At 37.7% G+C, this 22,886-nt stretch overlaps 1 protein-coding gene across 1 annotated transcript in view; it reads left to right on the forward strand.

Annotated features, from left to right (window-relative positions):
• Window positions 1-22,886, forward strand: part of SCEL (sciellin) — a 126,979-nt gene that overhangs the window by 54,504 nt on the left and 49,589 nt on the right. The window contains exons 8-11 of the mRNA XM_060129148.1: window positions 1,335-1,400; window positions 3,185-3,244; window positions 14,307-14,351; window positions 15,775-15,834. Of these exons, the coding sequence (XP_059985131.1) occupies window positions 1,335-1,400; window positions 3,185-3,244; window positions 14,307-14,351; window positions 15,775-15,834 (231 nt within the window). The remainder of the gene's footprint in view (window positions 1-1,334; window positions 1,401-3,184; window positions 3,245-14,306; window positions 14,352-15,774; window positions 15,835-22,886) is intronic.

The following is a 22,886-nucleotide window of genomic DNA, read 5'->3' on the forward strand; positions in this document are numbered from 1 at the left end:
GGAGGAGAGGATACTTTTTTTTAATGTTAAGAGAATACTTCTTCATTGAATTAATTAAAATATAGGCCAGATTTATAATTTTTAATTTATGCAACGGTTATAATTATACTCTTAAAAATAACTTCTCAGGCTTTCTATCTTACATTATTTTTCCTTTTACTCTGATAGTACTGAACAATTAAATCTTAATTTGAATAAGATTTTTTAGGGGGCTAAAAAAAGTTGGTGTTAGTACCACCTAAATTCTAAACTAAAACTCGGGACTCTAGAGCAGTGACCTTGTACAGATTCAAAAGAAGCTAGATTCCATGGGAACTGGTCTAATCCATTTTTACTACTCTAATTTATTTCTTCCACAAATGATCTTAAATATAAAATGAGGACAACTTGCATGTTAAAACCCTGATTATTTTAATCACAGCAAGATGACTTTAATGAAAGAATATGAAAGGGAAGTGTTTCCTATGTAATTAACACATGTCCTCAGGAGTACAAAAAAATAGTTGAATATAATTTCTTGAGAACAAGCAAGAATGTATAAGTAGGCCAATCAGATACTTAGAAAAACAGCAGAGAAAAGTCTTATATCACAAATTGTAACAGAACCTAGTACTGTAAAATTTAATTCTAACAACTCAGTGTGGTCTTTCTCAATGTGGTGGGTGTACTGGAAATATGAAAGTCTTTACCATCTTATCTGAGAAAACATATTTCTTGATAGTATTCAAATGGGATAAGTCTTTGAGAAAATATCTCTCTGATACCTAACAAAAAGTGATTCTTCTTCTTATTTTTTTTATTTTATTTATTTATTTTTGGCTGCGTTGGGTCTTCTTTGCAGTGTTCAGGCTTCTCACTGAGGTGGCCTCTCCCGTTGCAGAGCACGGGCTCTAGGCACGTGGGCCTCAACAGTTGTGACATGCGGGCTCAGCAGTTGTGGCTCACAGGCTCCAGGACGCGGGCTTCAGTAGCTGTGGCGCACGGGCTCAGCTGCTCCGCGGCATGTGGGATCTTCCCGGACCAGGGCTGGAACCCGTGTCCCCTGCATTGGCAGGCGGACTCTTAACCACTGAGCCACCAGGGAAGCCCTGATTCTTATTATTTTTAAATATTGTATCATTATCTAATAGAGATAAGTGTAAAAATTCTTTATTGATGACTGGAAACTAAAATAAAATGAACATGAACATATTTAGAAGATTTTTATCTGCAGTAGTGCTATTGTTCAAACACACTTTCATCTCTTTGAATGTAAATGTTTTCTCATAAATTTAAATCTAACAGAGAAGTGTTTTCTTACCTAAGAGACATTATCTTTAACTTGAAAAATATAGGCAGATATGTCCACCTAAACCAAGTGCATATACAGAAACCGGCAGATCTGCTGAAAGAAATATAAGGTATAGTGATCTATATCTATATATCTATATCTGTGTAATTGTAGATATGATAAAGTATGCTTTGTTGGAACACAAACATACCTAAAATTTATAATAAAACAGACAAATCAGTTTTCCAGCTGACTTCAATAGTGGGTAATAAATGTTTTTATATGTACCTACAGAATTTTATTCCTTTTATTTCTATTCTAAGCATTACATTATGAGCAACCAAAATTGTCTGAACATGATAACAGAATAAGATTAAACCCCTTAAGACAGGAAAACAGCTGTTGTTGACGTGTAAGTGAATAGGTGGAAATATAGTTATTTGATTGAACATCTGCAAAAGCTTTGCCTAGAACTGGCTGTATGACAAGACCATATTCAGCTTCACCTGCACCATCAGAAAAAGACTTACAAATTGCACTGATGCTTTTGAGCAAGGTTTCCCCCTGACAGTGCTGGTTTATGCCTGTTGTCTTGAACATCCCATCCAATTTAGTATTTGTTTTGGATATTTATTTATTTATTTGAAAAACACTATTTTTAAAATTAGTTTTTGAACAATGTTATTTTATAGATCTATCAATATGATAAACCAATTTTTTTATTATGGTTAGAAACCTAACATAATTTACCATCTTAACCATTATAATAAGCCAATTTTTTTAGACAATTTTTTTGACTGAAACACATTTTCCAAAGTGCCAAACTTACATACTTTTTATTTTCTTTATTATCTCCCTTGACTCTCAGGCATGCATCACACAGATATCTTACCTTTGGGGAGAGTACCCTGTACTTAGTACCTTAAGGTACAGCTCTATCTCTATCTTTCCCAAACTATGTCCCATGTGCCACAAGATGTCAATGAATGTTTTGTGAAAGAAGCATTTAATGGCTTACATGTTTAGGAAACACAATGGAATAGAGCTCTCTATCATGAACTTCCCAGAACCTTCAGTGTGCTTATACATATTCCAAATCTCTAAAAGTCGGTTATGTTTCCCAAATTTACTTGACTACAAAATTCTATCTTCGTGGAACCCTATTAACTTTCTAAGATATCATTTATGAAGCACAGGTCTTAATTACAGGTAAAGCTGTAAGGATTTCCCTAATTATTCCTTTTCATGACCTAGGGAGACCAGAGGGGATTCAAGCTCAGCTACAGTTTTAAATGTACTTTCTTTCCCTTTGGAAACATAAGAAGACAGATACTTTCACCTCATATAAGGGACTAATTGATCATCTGAATATGTTGCTTAATGCTCCTTGGTTGGTAGAAAAACTTCGGAACATGTTTCTGTGTTTACTTTTGCAGTTAATTGAATTTTTTTTCCATATCCTTTTTTTTTTTTTTAATATCCACCCTTTTTTTTTTAGATTCTTTTCCCATATAGGCCATTACAGAGTATTGAGTAGAGTTCACTGTGCTATACAGCAGGTTCTTATTAGTTATCTATTTTATATATAGTAATGTGTATATGTCAATACCAATCTCCCAATTTATCCATATCCTTTTAAGTATATAAATTGTGTACAACCAATATCAGTCTTTAGGAGAAACTGCAGTTATTTCAGTGAGCAGTAGATTGCAGAGCCAATGCCCAGGTGGAGTGACTGGTGTGTGTGTGTGTGTGTGTGTGTGTGTGTGTGAATGCCGTGAGCTGACATGACAGACTATTTTGTTATTCAGTTAAACTCAGTAACTCCTGATAACACTTGGAGTTTTGCTTTCTTCACTGAACACAGATCAGACATTTTAGCTCCTTCATTGACTTGAGTTTGTTTGTTTGAAGGGGTCAGGATCTTGAAAACATCGTCAAAGTGGCCACTTCATTTCAGAAAGCTGACAAGGGGTAAGAGCTCAAGAGCTTTTGAACTTGCATTTTTCTTCTCTTTTTGTTTCAAATGCTGTTTATCACATATAATTTCAAAGAAGAAAGACTCAGGCTCTCTAGATTAGCGTGGTAATTAGAAATGGGTGGTACTAACATTTATGGACACTCTTCATCCTCTGCTTTCTCTTCTGGTGAGTAGTGCTCATCCTGGTCACCATAGTTGTCCATGATGGTGACCTTATTCCAAACCCTGAGTCCTGTATTTATGTTGCTGACCCAGATCCTTATTTATCTGTCTCCCCAGCACCCCCATTTAGAATGTCCTAGGCTATTTTCACCTTCCTCCCCAAATGTGCTATTTCCTGCCTTCTCTCATTTAGGCAAGATCACCTTTCTGGAACCATTTTTTTTTTTTAACATCATTATTGGCGTATAATTACTTTACAATGGTGTGTTAGTTTCTGCTGTATAACAAAGTGAATCAGCTATATGTATACATATATCCCCATATCTCCTCCCTCTTGCATCATCCTCCCTCCCACCCTCCCTATCCCACCCCTCTAGGAGGTCACAAAGCACCGAGCTGATCTCCCTGTGCTATGCGGCTACTTCCAACTAGCTATCTATTTTACATTTGGTAGTGTATGTATGTCCATGCCACTCTCTCACTTTGTCCCAGCTTACCCTTCCCCCGCCCCGTGTCCTCAAGTCTGTTCTCTATGTCTATGTCTCTATTACTGTTCTGCCTCTAGGTACTTCAGTACCATTTTTTTTTTTTTTAGATTCCATACATATGTGTTAGCATACAGTATTTGTTTTTCTCTTTCTGACTTACTTCACTCTGTATGACAGTCTCTAGGTCCATTCACCTCACTACACATTTGTTTCTTTTTAAGGCTGAGTAATATTCCATTGTATATATGTGCCACATCTTCTTTATCCATTCATCAGTTCATGTACACTTAGGTTGTTTCCATGTCCTGACTATTGTAAATAGAGCTGCAATGAACATTGTGATACATGACTCTTTTTGAATTATGGTTTTCTCAAGGTGTATGCCCAGTAGAGGGATTGCTGGGTCATATGGTAGTTCTATATTTAGGTTTTTAAAGAACTTCTATACTGTTCTCCATAGTGGCTGTATCAATTTACATTCCCACCAATAGTGCAAGAGGGTTCCCTTTTCTCCACACCCTCTCCAGCATTTATTGTTTGTAAATTTTGTGATGATGGCCATTCTGAGATATCACAATGAGGTGACACCTCATTGTAGTATTGATTTGCATTTCTCTAATGATTAGTGATGTTGAGCATCCTTTCATGTGTTTGTTGGCGATCTGTATATCTTCTTTGGAGAAATGTTCATTCAGGTCTTCTGCCCATTTTTGGATTCTGTTGTTTGTTTTCTGATATTGAGCTGCATGAGCTGCTTGTATATTTTGGAGGTTAATCCTCTGTCAGTTGCTTCATTTGCAAATATTTTCTCCCATTCTGAGGGTTGTATTTTCATCTTGTTTATGGTTTCCTTTGCTATGCAAAAACTTTTAAGTTTAATTAAGTCCCATTTGTTTATTTTTGTTTTAATTTCCATTTCTCAAGGAGGTGGATCAAAAAGGATCTTGCTGTGTTTTATGTCATAGAGTGTTCCTCCTGTTTTCCTCTAAGAGTTTGATAGTGTCTGGCCTTACATTTAGGTCTTTAATCCATTTTGAGTTTATTTTTGTGTACGGTGTTAGGGAGTGTTCTAATTTCATTCTTTTCATGTAGCTGTCCAGTTTTCCCAGCACCACTTATTAAAGAGGCTGCCTTTTCTCCATTGTGTATTCTTGCCTCCTTTATCAAAGATAAGGTGACCATATGTGCGTGGGTTTATCTCTGGGCCTTCTATCCTGTTCCACTGATCTATATTTCTGTTTTTGTGCCAATACTATACTGTCTTCATTACTGTAGCTTTGTAGTATAGTCTGAAGTCAGGGAGCCTGATTCCTCCAGCTCTGTTTTTCTTTCTCAAGATTGCTTTGGCTATTTGGGGTCTTTTATGTTTCCATACACATTGTGAACTTTTTAGTTCTAGTTCTGTAAAAAATGCCACTGGTAGTTTGATAGGGATTGCATTGAATCTGTAGATTGCTTTGGGTAGTATAGTCATTTTCACAACGTTGATTCTTCCAATCCAAGAACATGGTATATCTCTCCATCTGTTTGCATCATCTTTAATTTCTTTCATCAGAGTCTTATAGTTTTCTACATACAGGTCTTTGGTCTCCTTAGGTAGGTTTATTCCTAGGTATTTTATTCTTTTTGTTGCAATGGTGAATGAGAGTGTTTCCTTAATTTCTCTTTCAGATTTTTCATCATTAGTGTATAGGAATGCAAGAGATTTCTGTGCATTAATTTTGTATCCTGCTACTTGACCACATTGATTGATTAGCTCTAGTAGTTTTCTCGTAGCATCTTTAGGATTCTCTTTGTATAGTACCATGTCATCAACAAACAGTGACAGTTTTACTTCCTCTTTTCCTGTTTGGATTCCTTCTATTTCTTTTTCTTCTCTGATTCCTGTGGCTAAAACTTCCAAAACAATGTTGAATAATAGTGGTGAGAGTGGGCAACCTGTCTTGTTCCTGATCTTACGGAAAATGCTTTCAGTTTTTCACCATTGAGAATGATGTTGGGTGTGGGTTTGTCATATATGGCCTTTATTATGTTGAGGTAAGTTCCCTCTATGCCTACCTTCTGGAGGATTTTTATCATAAATGGGTGTTGAATTTTGTCAAAAGCTTTTTCTGCATCTATTGAGATGATCATATGTTTTTTCTCCTTCAATTTGTTAATATAGATTATCACATTGATTGATTTGCATATGTTGAAGAATTCTTGCATTCCTTAAATAAACCCCACCTGATCATGGTGTATGATCCTTTTAATGTGCTGTTGGATTCTATTTGCTAGTATTTTATTGAGGATCTTTGCATCTATGCTCATCAGTGATATTGGCCTGTAGTTTTCTTTTTGTTTGTAACATCTTTGTCTGGTCTTGGTATCAGGGTGACAGTGTCCTCATAGAATGAGTTTGGGAGTGTTCCTCCCTCTGCTATATTTTGGAAGAGTTTGAGAAGGATAGGTGTTAGCTCTTCTCGAAGTGTTTGATAGAATTCACCTGTGAAACCATCTGGTCCTAGGCTTTTTTTTGTTGTTGGAAGATTTTTAATTACAGTCTCAATTTCAGTGCTTGTGATTGGTCTGTTTATATTTTCTATTTCTTCCTGGTTCAGTCTCGGAAAGTTGTGCTTTTCTAAGAATGTGTCCATTTCTTCCAGGTTGTGCATTTTATTGGCATATAGTTGCTTGTAGTAATCTCTCATGATCTTTTGTATTTCTGCAGTGTCAGTTGTTACTTTTTCTTTTTCATTTCTAATTCTGTTGATTGAGTCTTCTCCCTTTTTTTCTTGATGCATATGGCTGATGGTTTATCAATTTTGTTTATCTTCTCAAAGAACCAGCTTTTTAGTTTTATTGATCTTTGCTATCATTTTCTTCATTTCTTTTTCATTTATTTCTGATCTGATCTTTATGATTTCTTTCCTTCTGCTAACTTTGGATTTATTTTGTTCTTCTCTCTCTAATTGCTTAGGCGTAAGTTTAGGTTATTTATTTGAAATGTTTCTTGTTTTTTGAGGTAGGATTGTATTGCTATAAACTTCCCTCATAGAACTGCTTTTGCTGCATCCCATACGTTTTGGGTTGTCATGTTTTCATTGTCATTTGTCTCTAGGTACTTTCTGATTTCCTCTTTGATTCCTTCAGTGATCTCTTGGTTATTTAGTAACGTATTGTTTAGCCTTCATGTGTTTGTGTTTTTTACTCTTTTTCCCCCCTGTAACTGATTTCTAATCTCATAGCGTTTTGGTCAGAAAGGATACTTGATACGATTTCAGTTTTGTTAAATTTACCAAGGCTTGATTGTGACCCAAGATATGATCTATCCTGGAGAATGTTCCATGAGCACTTGAGAATAAAGAGTATTCTGTTGTTTTTGGATGCAATGTGCTATAAATATCAATTAAGTCCATCTTGTTTAATGTATCATTTAAAGCTTGTGTTTCCTTATTTATTTTCATTTTGGATGATCTGTCCATTGGTGAAAGTGGGGTGTTAAAGTCCCCTAATATTATTGCATTACTGGCAACTTCCCCTTTTATGGCTGTTAGTCTTTGCCTTATGTATTGAGGTGCTCCTATGTTGGGTGCATAAATATTTACAATTGTTATATTTTCTTCTTGGATTGATCCCTTGATCACTATGTAGTATCCTTCTTTGTCTCTTGTAATAGTATAGTCTATATTTCAAAGTTTTTTTTGTCTGATAAGAGAATTGCTACTCCAGCTTTCTTTTGATTTCCATTTGCATGGAATATCTTTTTCTATCCCCTCACTTTCAGTCTGTATGTGTCCCTACATCTGAAGTGGGTCTCTTGTAAACAGCATATATACAGGTCTTGTTTTTGCATCCATTCAGCCAGTCTATGTCTTTTGGTTGGAGCATTTATTCCATTTACCTTTAAGGCAATTATCGATATGTATGTTCCTATTACCATTTTCTTAATTGTTTTGGGTTTGTTATTTTAGGTGTTTTCCTTCTCTTGTGTTTCCTGCCTAGAGAAGTTCCTTTAGTATTTGTTGTAAAGCTGGTTTGGTGGTGCAGAATTCTCTTAGCTTTTGCTTGTCTATAAAGGTTTTAATTTCTCAGTCGAATCTGAATGAGATCCTTGGTGGGTAGAGTAATCTTGATTTTAGGTTTTTCCCTTTCATCACTTTAAATATGTCCTGCCACACCCTTCTGGCTTGCAGATTTTCTGCTGAAAGATCAGCTGTTTACCTTATGGGGATTCCCTTGTATAATATTTGTTGTTTTTCCCTTGCTGCTTTTAGTATTTGTTCTTTGTATTTAATATTTGATAATTTGATTAACATGTGCCTTGGTGTGTTTCTCCTTGGATTTTTCCTGTATGGGACTCTCTGCTCTTCCTGGACTTATTGACTACTTCCTTTCCCATATTATGGAAGTTTTCAACTATAATCTCTTCAAATATTTTCTCAGTCCCTTTCTTTTTCTCTTCTTCTTCTGGGACCCCTACAATTCAAATGCCGGTGTGTTTAATGTTGTCCCAGAGGTCTCTGAGAGTGTCCTCAATTCTTTTCATTCTTTTTTCTTTATTCTGCTCTGCTGTAGTTATTTCCACTATTTTATCTTCCAGGTCACTTATCCGTTCCTCTGCCCTGGTTATTCTGCTATTGATTCTTTCCAGAGAATTTTTAATTTCATCTATTGTGTTGTTCCTCATTGTTTGTTTGCTCTTTAGTTCTTCTAGTTCCTTGTTAAATGTTTCTTGCATTTTCTCCCTCTATTTCCAAGATTTTGGATCATGTTTACTATCATTACTCTGAATTCTTTTTCAGGTAGACTGCCTATTTCCTCTTCATTTGTTTGGTCTGTTGGGTTTTTACCTTGCTCCTTCATCTGTTGTGTATTTCTCTGTCTTCTCATTTTGCTTAACTTACTATGTTTGGGGTCTTCTTTATACAGGCTGCAGGTTCATAGTTCCCGTTGTTTTTGGTGTCTGCCCTCAGTGGGTAAGGTTGGTTCAGTGGGTTGTGTAGGATTCCTGGTGCAGGGGACTTGTGCCTGTGTTCTGGTGGATGAGGCTGGATCTTGTCTTTCTGGTGGGCAGGAACGTGTCCGGTGGTGTGTTTTGGGGTGTCTGTGAACTTAGTATGATTTTAGGCAGGCTCTCTGCTAACGGGTGGGGTTATTTTCCTGTCTTGCTAGTTGTTTGGCATGGGGCATCCAGCACTGGTTGTTGAGTGGAGCTGGGTCTTAGCATTGAGATGGAGGTCTCTGGGAGAACTCTCCCTGATTGATATTACGTGGGGCCAGGAGGTCTCTGGTGGACCAATGTCCTGAACTCGGCTCTCCCACCTCAGAGGCTCAGGCCTGACACCCGGCCGGAGCATCAAGACCCTGTCAGCCACACAGCTCAGAAGAAAAGGGAGGAAAAAAAAAGAAAGAAAATAATTAAAATTTAAAAAAAATTAATTATTAAAATAAAAAAATTAAAAGTAATAAAAAAAGAAAAGAAATGAGCAACCAAACCAATAAACAATTCCATCAATGATAACGAGCACTAAAAACTGTATAAAAAAAAAAAAGGACAGATAGAACCCTAGGACAAATGGTAAAAGAAAACCTATACAGAGAAAAATCACACAAAGAAGCATACATATACACACTCACAAAAAGAGAAAAAGGAAAAAAATATATATTATATATATAAAATAAAGGAAGAGAGCAACCAAATCAATCAACAAATCTACCAATTATAGTAAGCATAAAAACAGAAAAAAAAATAGATGAAGAAAGCAAACCCCAAGTCTACAGTTGCTCCCAATGTCCACCTTCTCAATTTGGGATGATTCGTTGTCTATTCAGGTATTCCACAGATGCAGGTACATCAGGTTGACTGTGGAGATTTAATCCACTGCTCCTAAGGCTGCTGGGAGAGATTTCCCTTTCTCTTCTTTGTTTGCACAGCTCCTGGGGTTCAGCTTTGGATTTGGCCCCGCCTCTGCGTGTAGGTCGCCTGAGGGCATCTGTTCTTCGCTCAGACAGGACAGGGTTAAAGGAGCAGCTGATTCGGGGGCTCTGGCTCACTCAGGCCGGGGGGAGGGAAGGGTACGGAGTGCGGGGCGGGCCTGCAGCGGCAGAGGCCGGCGTGACGTTGCACCAGCATGAGGCGCGCCATGCGTTCTTCCGGGGGAGTTGTCCCTGGATCCCGGGACTCTGGCAGTGGCGGGCTGCACGGGGTCCCGGGAGGGGAGGTGTGGAGAGTGACCTGTGCTTTCACACAGGCTTCTTGGTAGCGGCAGCAGCAGCCTTGGCGTCTCATGCCTGTCTCTGGGGTCCACGCTGATCACGGCGGCTCGCACCCGTCTCTGGAGCTCCTTTAAGCGGCGCTCTTAATCCCCTCTCCTCGCGCACCAGGAAACAAAGAGGCAAGAAAAGTCTCTTGCGTCTTCAGTAGGTCCAGATTTTTTCCCAGACTCCCTCCCGGCTAGCCGTGGTGCACTAGCCCCCTTCAGGCTGTGTTCACGCTGCCAACCCCAGTCCTCTCCCTGGGATCCGACCTCCGAAGCCCGAGCCTCAGCTCCCAGCCCCCGTCCGCTCCGTCGGGGGAGCAGACAAGCCTCTCAGGCTGGTGAGTGCTGGTCGGCACTGATCCTCTGTGCGGGAATCTCTCCGGTTTACCCTCAGCACCAATGTGGCTGCGCTCTCCTCCGTGGTTCCGAAGCTTCCCGCCCCCTGCCCCCTCGCCCACCCTCCGTGTCCACCAGTGAAGGGGCTTCCTAGTGTGTGGAAACCTTTCTCCTTCACAGCTTCCTCTCACTGGTGCAGGTCCCGTCCCTATCCTTTTGTCTCTGTTTTTTCTTTTGCCCTACCCAGGTACGTGGGGAGTTTCTTGTCTTTTGGGAGGTCCGAGGTCTTCTGCCAGCGTTCAGTAGGTGTTCTGTAGGAGTTGTTCCACAAGTAGATGCATTTTTGTTGTATATGTGGGGAGGAAGGTGATCTCCACATCTTACTCCTCCGCCATCTTAAAGGTCCCCCCCCCGGAATCATTTTTGATTCTTTCATGTCTTGACCCCTTTGTGTAGTATTAGGCACATATGGATTAAATGTCTAAAATGCCCTGCACACCCCCACGACCTCACCCCAGTTCAGACCATCATTGGTTCCATCACAGGTTATCAGAATAGGTATCCAGATTGACTTACACTCCTCATCTCTCCCCCCAGTAGACCATTACTACCCATCACTGCCAGAGTTTTCTTTCTACGATTCTGCTGGAAAAATCACTCCACCTGGCTCCCCATTGCCTGTTCAATTATGTATTCAATTATGTATAACCTCATTCAATGCCTTGATAACCTGCCTCCAACCTAACATTCCTTAGCAATTTCTGACTTCACCCTTACATTACATCCTACATGCAGTACCAAATTTAATCACTTTCTTTCTGTAGTTTCCAGAGCCTCTGCCTTTCTTTATACCATTCCATCCACATGGTGGCCTTTTCCAACCTCAAGGCCACCATATCCATCCATCCAAGTCCTACCCATTTTTCAAGATCCAGATCACATACCACCTCCTCTGTGAAGTCTTCCCTGAGTGATCCAGTGAGATGTGACTTCTGCCTCTCTAAGCTATTACAGCTCCATTATTCATATTATATAACAACTAATCATATTTGGTATAGTTTCGTGGTATTTATGTAAATGTCTCATCTTTATTAGCTCTTTAATCTCTTAGAGCAGATTTTTTGTCCTACCATCTGTCATCTGCAAAGTCTGACACAATGTTTTGTGCAAAGTAGAAGTGTTTATATAGTAGATAATGGTAAAACAATGATGAGCAGTGAGAAAACCCTGAGTATAAACATTCCATAGTTTAAATCTTGTGCCTACAAAATTTTTCCTTGTTTAATGGAATTTAGCAGTGCTAAGAATGTTATTAAGGATTGCAGTCTCAGTCAAAGAACTGAAGAGAAGAAACAGAAGTGACACTTAGCTCTTTGCTGCAAACTCATGGACAAAGTAGTAGCTCTAGATCCAGACAGAGATAGTCAAAAGTATCCTGAATGTTTTCATTTCTTTGTTGTCTAAGTGCCTAGATCTCTAATTTTATTTAATTATTTTTGTTTGAGGTAATATTTTATTTTTAATAGGGAATGGACAGTTTTTTGGACTGGACAGATTTTTGGTGGGTGTTTAAGGGAGAGATAGGTGAGTGATGCTGAAGGGCACTTATGGTTTGGCACAAGTCCAACAAAAACAGTGAGAGCTGCAGTTAGTTTAACTTTCCTGTCCCCTCTCCCTCACCAGGATGCACGAATTCCACAGCCGGATGCATTCTTCATGGGGAGAAGCTGTTGCTTTGACGTGGGCCAGGGGAAATGTCTTTTGTATCGATAGCTGAGAATCGTTACTGTGGACTGTCTAGAGGGATGAGACATAGCTGTATTTATCTTAGTTGCTTTGTAATACTCCTTTGAAAAATGAACTCTTACTCCTATCTGACTAAGAGCATTTAATTTATTGTAAATGCAATGGTGAAATTTAATATCCAAAGCTTTCATCAATTTAAGGCCATTTTGAAAACTCAACTCCTTTGTTCAGAGTGCAGCCCCCATTTCACTTAATTTCCCACAGAGTGTCTTCTCATGATTTATGTTAATTTTCTCATGGAAGCCCAAATCCTGATCTCATCATTGTGACTCACAAGTCAGAAAGGTCTAGGGCTAAAATTTACAGAGTTTGCTCTTTCCCTTGGGGACATGGAACAGATTTGTAGCCTCAGTGTTGGAAGGTAGAATTTCAAATAAGAAATGACAATGCAGCATTGTGTCAGGGCACTGGGTAGTGTTTGTCTCACACAAGGATAGAACGTTAATCCATTTTTTGTCAGGGTCAGCAACTTTCACATTTCTATATTTATTCTCAGCCTTCAGTTCTTCCATTGAATATGCAATATTACGTGAAACAATTCATCTCTGTGATGGCTGTTGATTGAATGAGTTTTTCAGATTCCTGAGAGAGCTGTTTCAGTAGTTATTCTGGTTATCTACTATGCCAGGCATCTTCTAAGCACATTACTGACTCAACGACCATAGCTCTCTAAGGCTGAGCCAAAGTCTTGGTGCCTCTAAATTCAGTTTAAAAAATAAATATAATGAGCATTTTTAAATGAAAAAATTAATATCGACTGGAAACTGTTTACTATAATTGCCAAAATTAAATTGAGAGTTTATGACATGCCAGGTATAATCCTAATCACTTTCTATTCATTAATTTATTGGTTCTTTTTTGAGGTAGGTACAATTAGTATTCTTGTTTTACAGATGAAAATAATTGAGGGAGCAAGAGGTTAGGTAACTCACCCAGAGTCACCAACTAATAACTACCTGACTAGAATCCAGGTATCCCTAACTTGGGAACCTGAATGTCTAACTACCAAGTTACTTGGCCTCATGGCCTCCTGGTCAACATCAATGATGACTTGAGAAGAAAGAGGAACATTCAGGAAGTGTGAAAAATATGTGAGGCTAGAGCAGGAAGAAGGGAAAACCAAGACTTGTGAACTGGAAAACTGGGCGGGGAAGGCAAGAGAAATGGGGGTGAAGTGGGTGGATAGAAGGGTTGAGGAGAGGATATATTGTGAGGAGCAAACAGGAATGAAAAACCACTGTGGCTGCCTTCCTTGGGGAGAAGGCTGAGCTCCTGTGGTTCTAAGGAATATTCCAGAATCCAGGGGGTTAGCTTAAACAAGTAGCTCCTGAAGAAGCAGTCAGTAGAGTCTTTACAGTTTTCAAGTATGGAAACAGGAGAGCAAGTGTAGCTGAACTGGAATAAGGGAGAGTACAGTTCAAGAGAGAAGCCACACTTACTGATAAATGAGTGTTTTCCAATAGCTGCTTTGTGCAAGTACATTATGCAAAGATAGAATCTATAATTAGTCAACATACCTGTATTTGTTGATTCAAGTAAAACCTGTATTAAGCATCTACTGTGTGAAAAACCCCATATTAAACACTGAAGAGGATCCAATATAAAATACATTTCGAAATTTTAACTGGGGTGTGTGTGTGTCTGTGTGTGTGTGTGTGTGTGTGTGTGTGTGTGTGTGTGTCTATGTACACTAGTATCGGTAGAAGCAAGGACATTAACATGAGACAAGTGTATGATTACTATATTACAAAGTATAGCAACGTAGGTACCGTAAAGGAGATACAAAAATCCAAAACGCTGCAAGACTTCCAAAAATGTAGGGGACTCTACTCAGTTAAAGGACTGGGAAAGATTTCTTGGTGAAAGGGGTGTTTGAGGAGAGCTTTGAAAGATAGAGAGGATTTTCGTGGATGATAAATGTGGGACATACATTGAACTTCAGAGAACTCAGAAATAGTTGTTTTAAGCTGAATCTGCCCCAGGATTTTACTAATGTAAGATATTCTTTTCTCTCCCCAAAGTGAAGACTTAGATAATCTCAACAAAATGAACAAAAGCTTGAATAGGTAAGATTTTAAAACATCTATTTTTTCGCTTTATTACTGAATTTGCTTTGTTATTTTTCAGTATTTGAGCATGAGGACCCATATACTGGGCTAGTCAAAAGCGTCCTACAAATCTTGAATAAAAAGCTTGCAGAAATCGTTTCATCATTGTTATAAATGGTTATTACAATTTAAAGACACTAATATTGAAGTGTCTTTGATTTTCACACACCAGTGTTTAGTAAGGCAGTCATAAAAATAACCACATTTCTCTTCCTGAAATGCTAATATATTAGTATGCAAACAATTTGGTTTGGTCACTGAATGCTTGTAGTTGAACCACTACAAAAACCACTCATCTTCTTAATTAACATTATCTCCTTATTGTGAGTCATTTGTAATTGCATAACTTAAAGATCATATTAATTGAGGTTTGTGTTAGAGGTCTGTGCAATTTTAGTTCTCTCTCTGTTACTTGGCACACTAACATACAAAACGGGCAAGGGACCAAAGTGAAGAAGAAACAAAGCAAATGTCCGTTTTCTTATCTATAAAGAGAGGAGGCATTAGATTAAGAATCAGACTTCATGGCCTACTGGGACCAGGCAGGGATAGATGAGTGAAGGGAGCTGGCTCTGTATCGTAGAGGGAGCGCCCTGACCGGGAAAGCCCAGCTGTTTCTCAGCTCCAGCTGATGTTGCCACGTGAGAATTTGAGCCTAAAATTGCAGGACACTTTCAGGAGATCCTGAAACTCCAGGTGTCTACATGTCATGGCCAGCTTTGTAAATATTTGTCCACATAAGAAACAAAAACACTTCATGAACCCGAACAACACATCCATGAACCTATTACAGCTTGTAGATCCCCAGTCTGTATCTTTTCTTTTCTTTAAGGTCCACTGCAATTTAAATTTTGAGTCTAGGAAGATACCTGTTTGGAATAAAGTGATTTCAAGAATTGTAGCTCATCTTTCCTAACCAGCTATTTTTCCTGTCTTAGGTATAAACTTATCTATGTTTTTATGAGTTAAGTATCCATTATTAGCACTGATGAGACTCTTTGTTCAATACATTTAAAGAAATAAGGGTATTGATGGTCTCTTTAGAGCAAATCTTAAGGCAGAGCCAACAGAGAAAATGTAAGTGTGTCTGTCTCTAACCTGAAAATATTATCTCCCAGATTGCTTGTTTTATTCTTTCAGACATTATTAGCTGGAAGGGAGTTATGTCCTCTGGCATAAAAATGTACTAGCAGATGGGGCAGTGCACTCAGTATTGTAAATTTAGTTCGGACATGATTGCCCAGAAGGATTTCTGCTGCTCTATTCAGTAAGAGTAAATGAGCAATTCATGAAAAATTTTTACTGTATGTGACCTTTGAAGATACCACACAATTTTATTTCAATATGCAGTCTTTTATTTGAATTTCTTTGTGTTTTATAGACCCAAAAGCCTTGAAAATCTCATTGTTGTGAATACCCAGACAGACAAAGATGGCAAAGGGTAAGATTTGATTGAGACTCATACAGGCTTCTTTGATTGAGTCCTAAGCTGTATGCCATTTCCTGGGGGAGACCCCCTGCTCAAGACAAAAGTCAGACAGGCTGGTGGAAGAGGCACTTTATCAGGGTCAGGAGATGGGTCGGTGTCCTGGTACTGGCTCTGCCACCAACATCAATCTGGGTGACCCTGGACAAGTAGCTTAACCTCTGGAGACCTCTGTTTCCTCAGTCCATAAAATGAAGGGTATGATCTAGATGGTCTCTAAGTTCCCTTTTACATCTAAAAGTGAAAGAAATCAAACTGACCATTACAAGTAGTGAACAGTAGGCTGGTTTATGAACTAAATATGTTCACTATAGGACATATTGATACTGGGAGCATAGCCCCTCACCACTGAAGTCTTTCTAAGGGACTGAGGCATTTTTCAGTTGGAATCTTGATTGAGTCACTTCATATGTATATCACTCAGATATACTTGTAAACATCTCAAGGTCAAAAGCCATGCTTTTATTTATTTTGTATCATAAAAAGGATTAATTAATGATCAGTAACCATTAATTTAAAGAGCATTTAAAGAGGTTAACTTATAGTTTTAGACTGACACTGATATACTAGAAAATGAATTACTACTGACATTATTTTTCATGTTGAAAGAAATCAAACTTTTGACAGTTTCATTAAAGAAAATCCCAGAACAATCAAGAATGACAAAGGATAAAGATTTCTGAGGTCTCTACTGCTTTTTCTCCAGATTGGCTGTTTATCTTGTATTCAGTGTGTCATTAGATTTGCCTTTTCCTACCATGATGATTATTTCTATTGTCCTGGTTATCTTTAAAAACCATTGATCTGTGCCAAGCTGTGCACAGATGGGTATTCTAGCATTCCAAGTCAAACTCTGCAGTATGCCTTCTTAACCCTCTCTGATGTAGAACACAACAAACTCTATATAACGAAAAGTGGGGGCAATCACAAACTCCATTCAGACACTGCGCACTTATTACCAACATATTACTATAATGTGAATGTGCAAACATTATTACAGGTGATTTTTTTTTTCCAAATGGGGAACAGATGAAGTGGAAAGCAGTCAGTTCTCTGTAAGTGGTTGTATGAGTTTTACAGGAAAAGATGAGATTTCAGGTTTTTTAAGAAATGAACTTTGGAAAATGAAATTAAACATCCTCTAGAAGGAATAAATAGCAGAATAGCTGGGGCAGAGGAACAGATAAGTGACCTGGAGGATAAAATAGTGGAAATAACTACCACAGAGCAGAATAAAGAAAAAAGAATGAAAAGAATTGAGGACAGTCTCAGAGACCTCTGGGACAGCATTAAACGCACCAACATTCAAATTATAGGGATCCCAGAAGAAGAAAAGAAGAGAGGGACTGAGAAAATATTTAAAGACATTATAGTTGAAAACTTCCCTAATATGGGAAAGGAAATAGTCAGTCAAATCCAGGAAGCACAGAGAGTCCCATACAGGATAAATCCAAAGAGAAACATGCCAACACACATATTAATCAAACTATTAAAAATTAAATACAAAGAAAAAATATTAAAAGCAGCAAGTGAAAAACAACAAATAACATACAAGGGAATCCCCATAAGGTTAACAGCTGATCTTTCAGCAGAAACACTGCAAGCCAGAAGGGATTGGCAGGACATATTTAAAGTGATGAAAGGGAAAAACCTACAACCAAGATTACTCTACCTATCAAGGATCTCATTCAGATTCAATGGAGAAATTAAAACCTTCACAGACAAGCAAAAGCTAAGAGAATTCACACCACCAAACCAGCTTTACAACAAATACTAAAGGAACTTCTCTAGGCAGGAAACACAAGAGAAGGAAAACACCTAAAATAACAAACCCAAAACAATTAAGAAAATGGTAATAGGAGCATACATATTGATAATTACCTAAAATGTAAATGGTTTAAATGCTCCAACCAAAAGACATAGACTGGCTGAATGGATACAAAAACAAGACCCGTATATATGCTGTCTACAAGAGACCCACTTCAGACCTAGGGACACATACAGACTAAAGAGGGGATGAAAATGATACTCCGTGCAAATGGAAATCAAAAGAAAGCTGGAGTAGCAATTCTTATAGCAAGCAAAAATAGAAGGCCCAGAGACTATTACAAAAGACAAAGAAGGACACTACATAATGATCAAGGGATCAATCCAAGAAGAAGATATAACAATTGTAAATATTTATGCACCCAACATAGGAGCACCTCAATACATAAGGCAAATGCTAACAACCATAAAAGAGGAAATCAACAGTAACACAATCATAGTAGGGGACTTAACACCCCACTTTCACCAATGGACAGATCATCCAAAATGAAAATAAATAAGGAAACACAAGCTTTAAATGATGCATTAAACAAGAGGGACTTAATTGATATTTATAGGACATTCCATCCAAAACAACTGAATACACTTTCTTTTCAAGTGCTCATGGAACACTCTCCAGCATAGATCAAGCCTTGGTAAATTTAAAAAAACTGAAATCATATCAAGTATCTTTTCTGACAACAATGCTATGAGACTAGATATCAATTACAGGAAAAAAACTGTAAAAAAAATACAAACACATGGAGGCTAAACAATACACCACTTAATAACCAAGAGATCCCTGAAGAAATCAAAGAGGAAATCCAAAAATACCTAGAAACAAATGGCAATGAGAAAACGATGACCCAAAACCTATGGTATGCAGCAAAAGCAGTTCTATGAGGGAAGTTTATAGCAATACAATCCTACCTCAAAAAACAAGAAACATCTCAAATAAAAAACCTAACCTTACACCTAAAGCAATTAGAGAAAGAAGAACAAAAGAAAACCCAAAGTTAGCAGAAGGAAGGAAATCATAAAGATCAGATGAGAAATAAATAAAAAACAAATTAAGGAAATGATAGCAAAGATCAATAAAACTAAAAGCTGGTTCTGTGAGAAGATAAACAAAATTGATAAACCATTAGCCAGACTCATCAACAAAAAAAGGGAGAAGACTCAAATCAACAGAATTAGAAATGAAAAAGAAAAAGTAACAACTGACACTGCAGAAATACAAAGGAACATGATAGATTACTACAAGCAACTATATGCCACAAAATGGACAACCTGGAAGAAATCAACAAATTCTTAGAAAAGCACAACCTTCCAAGACCGAACCAGGAAGAAATAAAATATAAACAGAGCAATCACAGCACTGAAATTGAAACTGTGATTAAAAATCTTCCAACAAAAATAACCTAGGACCAGATGGCTTCACAGGCGAATTCTATCAAACATTTACAGAAGAGCTAACACCTATCCTTCTCAAACTCTTCCAAAATATAGCAGAGGGAGGAACACTCCCAAACTCATTTTACAAGGACACCATCACCCTGATACCAAGACCAGAAAAAGATTTTACAAAAAAAAGAAAACTACAGGCCAATATCACTGATGAGCATAGATGCAAAAATCCTCAATAAAATACTAGCAAACAGAATCCAACAGCACATTAAAAGGATCATACACCATGATCAAGTGGAGTTTATTCCAGGAATGCAAGAATTCTTCAACATACGGAAATCAATAAATGTGATACGCCATATTAACAAATTGAAGGAGAAAAGCCATATGATCATCTCAATAGATGCAGAGAAAGCTTTTGACAAAATTCAACACCCATTTATGATAAAAACCCTCCAGAAAGTAGGCATAGAGGGAACTTACCTTAACATAATAAAGGCCATATATGACAAACCCACAGCCAACATTGTTCTCAATGGTAAAAAAATGAAACCATTTCCACTAAGATCAGGAATAAGACAAGGTTGCCCACTCTCACCACTCTTATTCAACATAGTTTTGGAAGTTTTAGCCATAACAATCAGAGAAGAAAAAATAATAAAAAGGAATCCAAATCAGGAAAGAAGAAGTAAAACTGTCACTGTTTGCAGATGACATGATACTTTAGATAGAGAATTGTAAAGATGCTGCCAGAAAAACTACTAGAGATAATCAATAAATTTGGTAAAGTAGCAGGATACAAATTTAATGCACAGAAATCTCTTTCATTCCTATACACTAATGATGAAAAATCTGAAAGAGAAATTAAGGAAACACTCCCATTTACCACTGCAACAAAAAAGAATAAAATACCTAGGAATAAACCTACCTAAGGAGACAAAAGACCTGTATGTAGAAAACTATAAGACTCTGATGAGAGAAATTAAACATGATACAAACAGATAGAGAGATATACCATGTTCTTGGATTGGAAGAATCAACATTGTGAAAATGACTATACTACCCAAAGCAATCTACAGATTCAATGCAATCCCTATCAAACTACCAATGGCAGTTTTCACAGAACTAGAACAAAAAATTTCACAATGTGTATGGAAACTCAAAAGACTCCGAATAGCCAAAGCAATCTTGAGAAAGAAAAATAGAGCTGGAGGAATCAGGCTCCCTGACTTCAGACTATAATGCAAAGGTACAGTAATCAAGACAGTATGGTCCTGGCACAAAAACAGAAATATAGATCAATGGAACAGGATAGAAGGCCCAGAGATAAACCCATGCACATATGGTCACCTTATCTTTGATAAAGGAGGCAAGAGTATGCAATGGAGAAAAGGCAGCCTCTTCAATAAGTGGTGCAGGGAAAACTGGACAGCTGCATGTAAAAGAATGAAATTAGAGCACACCGTATACAAAAATAAACTCAAATTGGATTAAAAATCTAAATTTAAGGCCAGACACTATCAAAATCTCAGAGGAAAACTTAGGCAGAACACTCTATGACATAAACCACAGCAAGATCCTTTTTGACCCACCTCCTTGAGAAATGGAAATAAAAACAAAAATAAACAAATGGGACTTAATGAAACTTAAAAGCTTTTGCAAAGCAAACTATAAACAAGATGAAAAGACAACCCTCAGAATGGGAGAAAATGTTTGCAAATGAAGCAACAGACAAAGGATTAATCTCCAAAATATACAAGTAGCTCATGCAGCTCAGTATCTAAAAAACAAACAACCCAATCCATAAATGGGCAGAAGACCTAAATAGACATTTCTCCAAAGAAGATATACAGATCGCCAACAAACTCATGAAAGGATGCTCAACATCACTAATCATTAGAGAAATGCAAATCAAAACTATAATGAGGTATCACCTCACACCAGTCAGAATGGGCATCATCACAAAATCTAGAAACAATAACTGCTGGAGAGGGTGTGGAGAAAAGGGAGCCCTCTTGCACTGTTGGTGAGAATGTAAATTGATACAGCCATTATGGAGAACAGTATGGACGTTCCTTAAAAAACTAAAAATAGAACTACCATACGACCCAGCAATCCCACTACTGGGCATATATCTTGAGAAAACCATAACTGAAAAAGAGACATGTACTACAATATTAATTGCAGCTCTATTTACAATAGCCAGGACATGGAAACAACCTAAGTGTTCATTGACAGATGAATGGATAAAGAAGATGTGGCATATATATACAATGGGATATTACTCGGCCATAAAAAGAAATGAAATTGAGTTATTTGTAATGAGGTGGATGGACCTAGAGACTGTCATACTGAGTGAAGTAAGTCAGAAAGAGAAAAATAAATATCGTATGCTAACACATATAAATGGAATCTAAAAAGAAAACAAAAAAATGATTCTGAAGAACCTAGGGACAGGACAGGAATAAAAACGCAGACGTAGAGAATGGACTTGAGGACACGGGGAGGGGGAAGGGTAAGGTGGGATGAAGTGAGAGAGTGGCATGGATTTATATATACTAACAAATGTAAAATAGATAGCTAGTGGGAAGCAGATGCATAGTACAGGGAGATTAGCTCTGTGCTTTGTGACCACCTAGAGGGGTGGGATAGGGTGGGTGGGAGGGAGACGCAAGAGGGAGGAGATATGGGGAAATATGTATATGTATAGGATTCACTTTGTTATAAAGCAGAAACTAACACACCATTGTAAAGCAGTTATACTCCAATAAAGATGTTAAAAATAATATTAATTAATTAATTAAAAGATAAATAAATAACTGAAGTTTGGAAAGTTCCATACAAGTGGTGGAAATTAGGAAAAGTGGGATGAACAACACAAGTCAATCGTGTGGGCTAGGAAGGAGGAGAAAAGAGAAGGGGTTTGTAAGCTGGTATAACTTGATAGCAGCTGGGCTTTGATGCAGAAAAGATGGGCCTGTTTGGTGTGGTAGGGAGAGCCCACAGTTTCTTTTCCTTCTTCCCTGCCTGTCTCCCTTCCTTCTTCCTTACGCAGAAAGAACCTCAAATGTCAGCAGTCTTATCACAGTGAAAGACAGAGACAGATGAAAATGGCATTGAATGGGGGGATTTAGAGAGATTAGCTTTCATATTCCCTAATTGTTTTAAGCTATTGGCGTGTGAAAGTTTTATTGGTTGTGGTCAAGTCACATAAAGTACTGGTGTCATCAAAGAGTTATTTCTACCTTTCCCAGGTTACTTTTTATTTAAAATGACTTGTCTAAATCTTCAGAATGTTTAGATTTAAAATGTTGATCATCTGATTTCCACCCTTAATGTGAATGATTTTCATGTTTAAGGAAGACAATATCTCAACACATGTATTAAAGTTAGTTTCTCACCAACCCACCCTCAAAGGACAAAGAAAGCAAAAGCTGAGATGTGGGGGGGAACATCTACGTTTAAATTGATTTAATCATAACCGAGTAATGGTTGGGTCCTCACTGTAAGATAGTTAGCATATCAGCATTTGGCATGAGAAGAGCCACTTGAATTAAATATTTCTAAAGACTTCTGATGTTTCAGGTACTGACAATGTCTTACTGCTGTTGTGAAAAATCTACTGTTGAATCTCTCTTTCTCTCTCCGTTGCTGTGCTCTCCCTGCCCCCTCAAATGTTATAAAGAAACCAAGGCCTTGGAAGTCTTATTAAAGTTAATCAAAGGACTGACAAAAACAAGAAAGTAACTTAACTATATTATTGATAGGTAACTTTCATAACAAAAATGAATTTA

Source organism: Lagenorhynchus albirostris, chromosome 18 (genome assembly GCF_949774975.1).
Source record: "Lagenorhynchus albirostris chromosome 18, mLagAlb1.1, whole genome shotgun sequence".
In the NCBI taxonomy this organism is placed as follows: Eukaryota; Metazoa; Chordata; class Mammalia; order Artiodactyla; family Delphinidae; genus Lagenorhynchus; species Lagenorhynchus albirostris.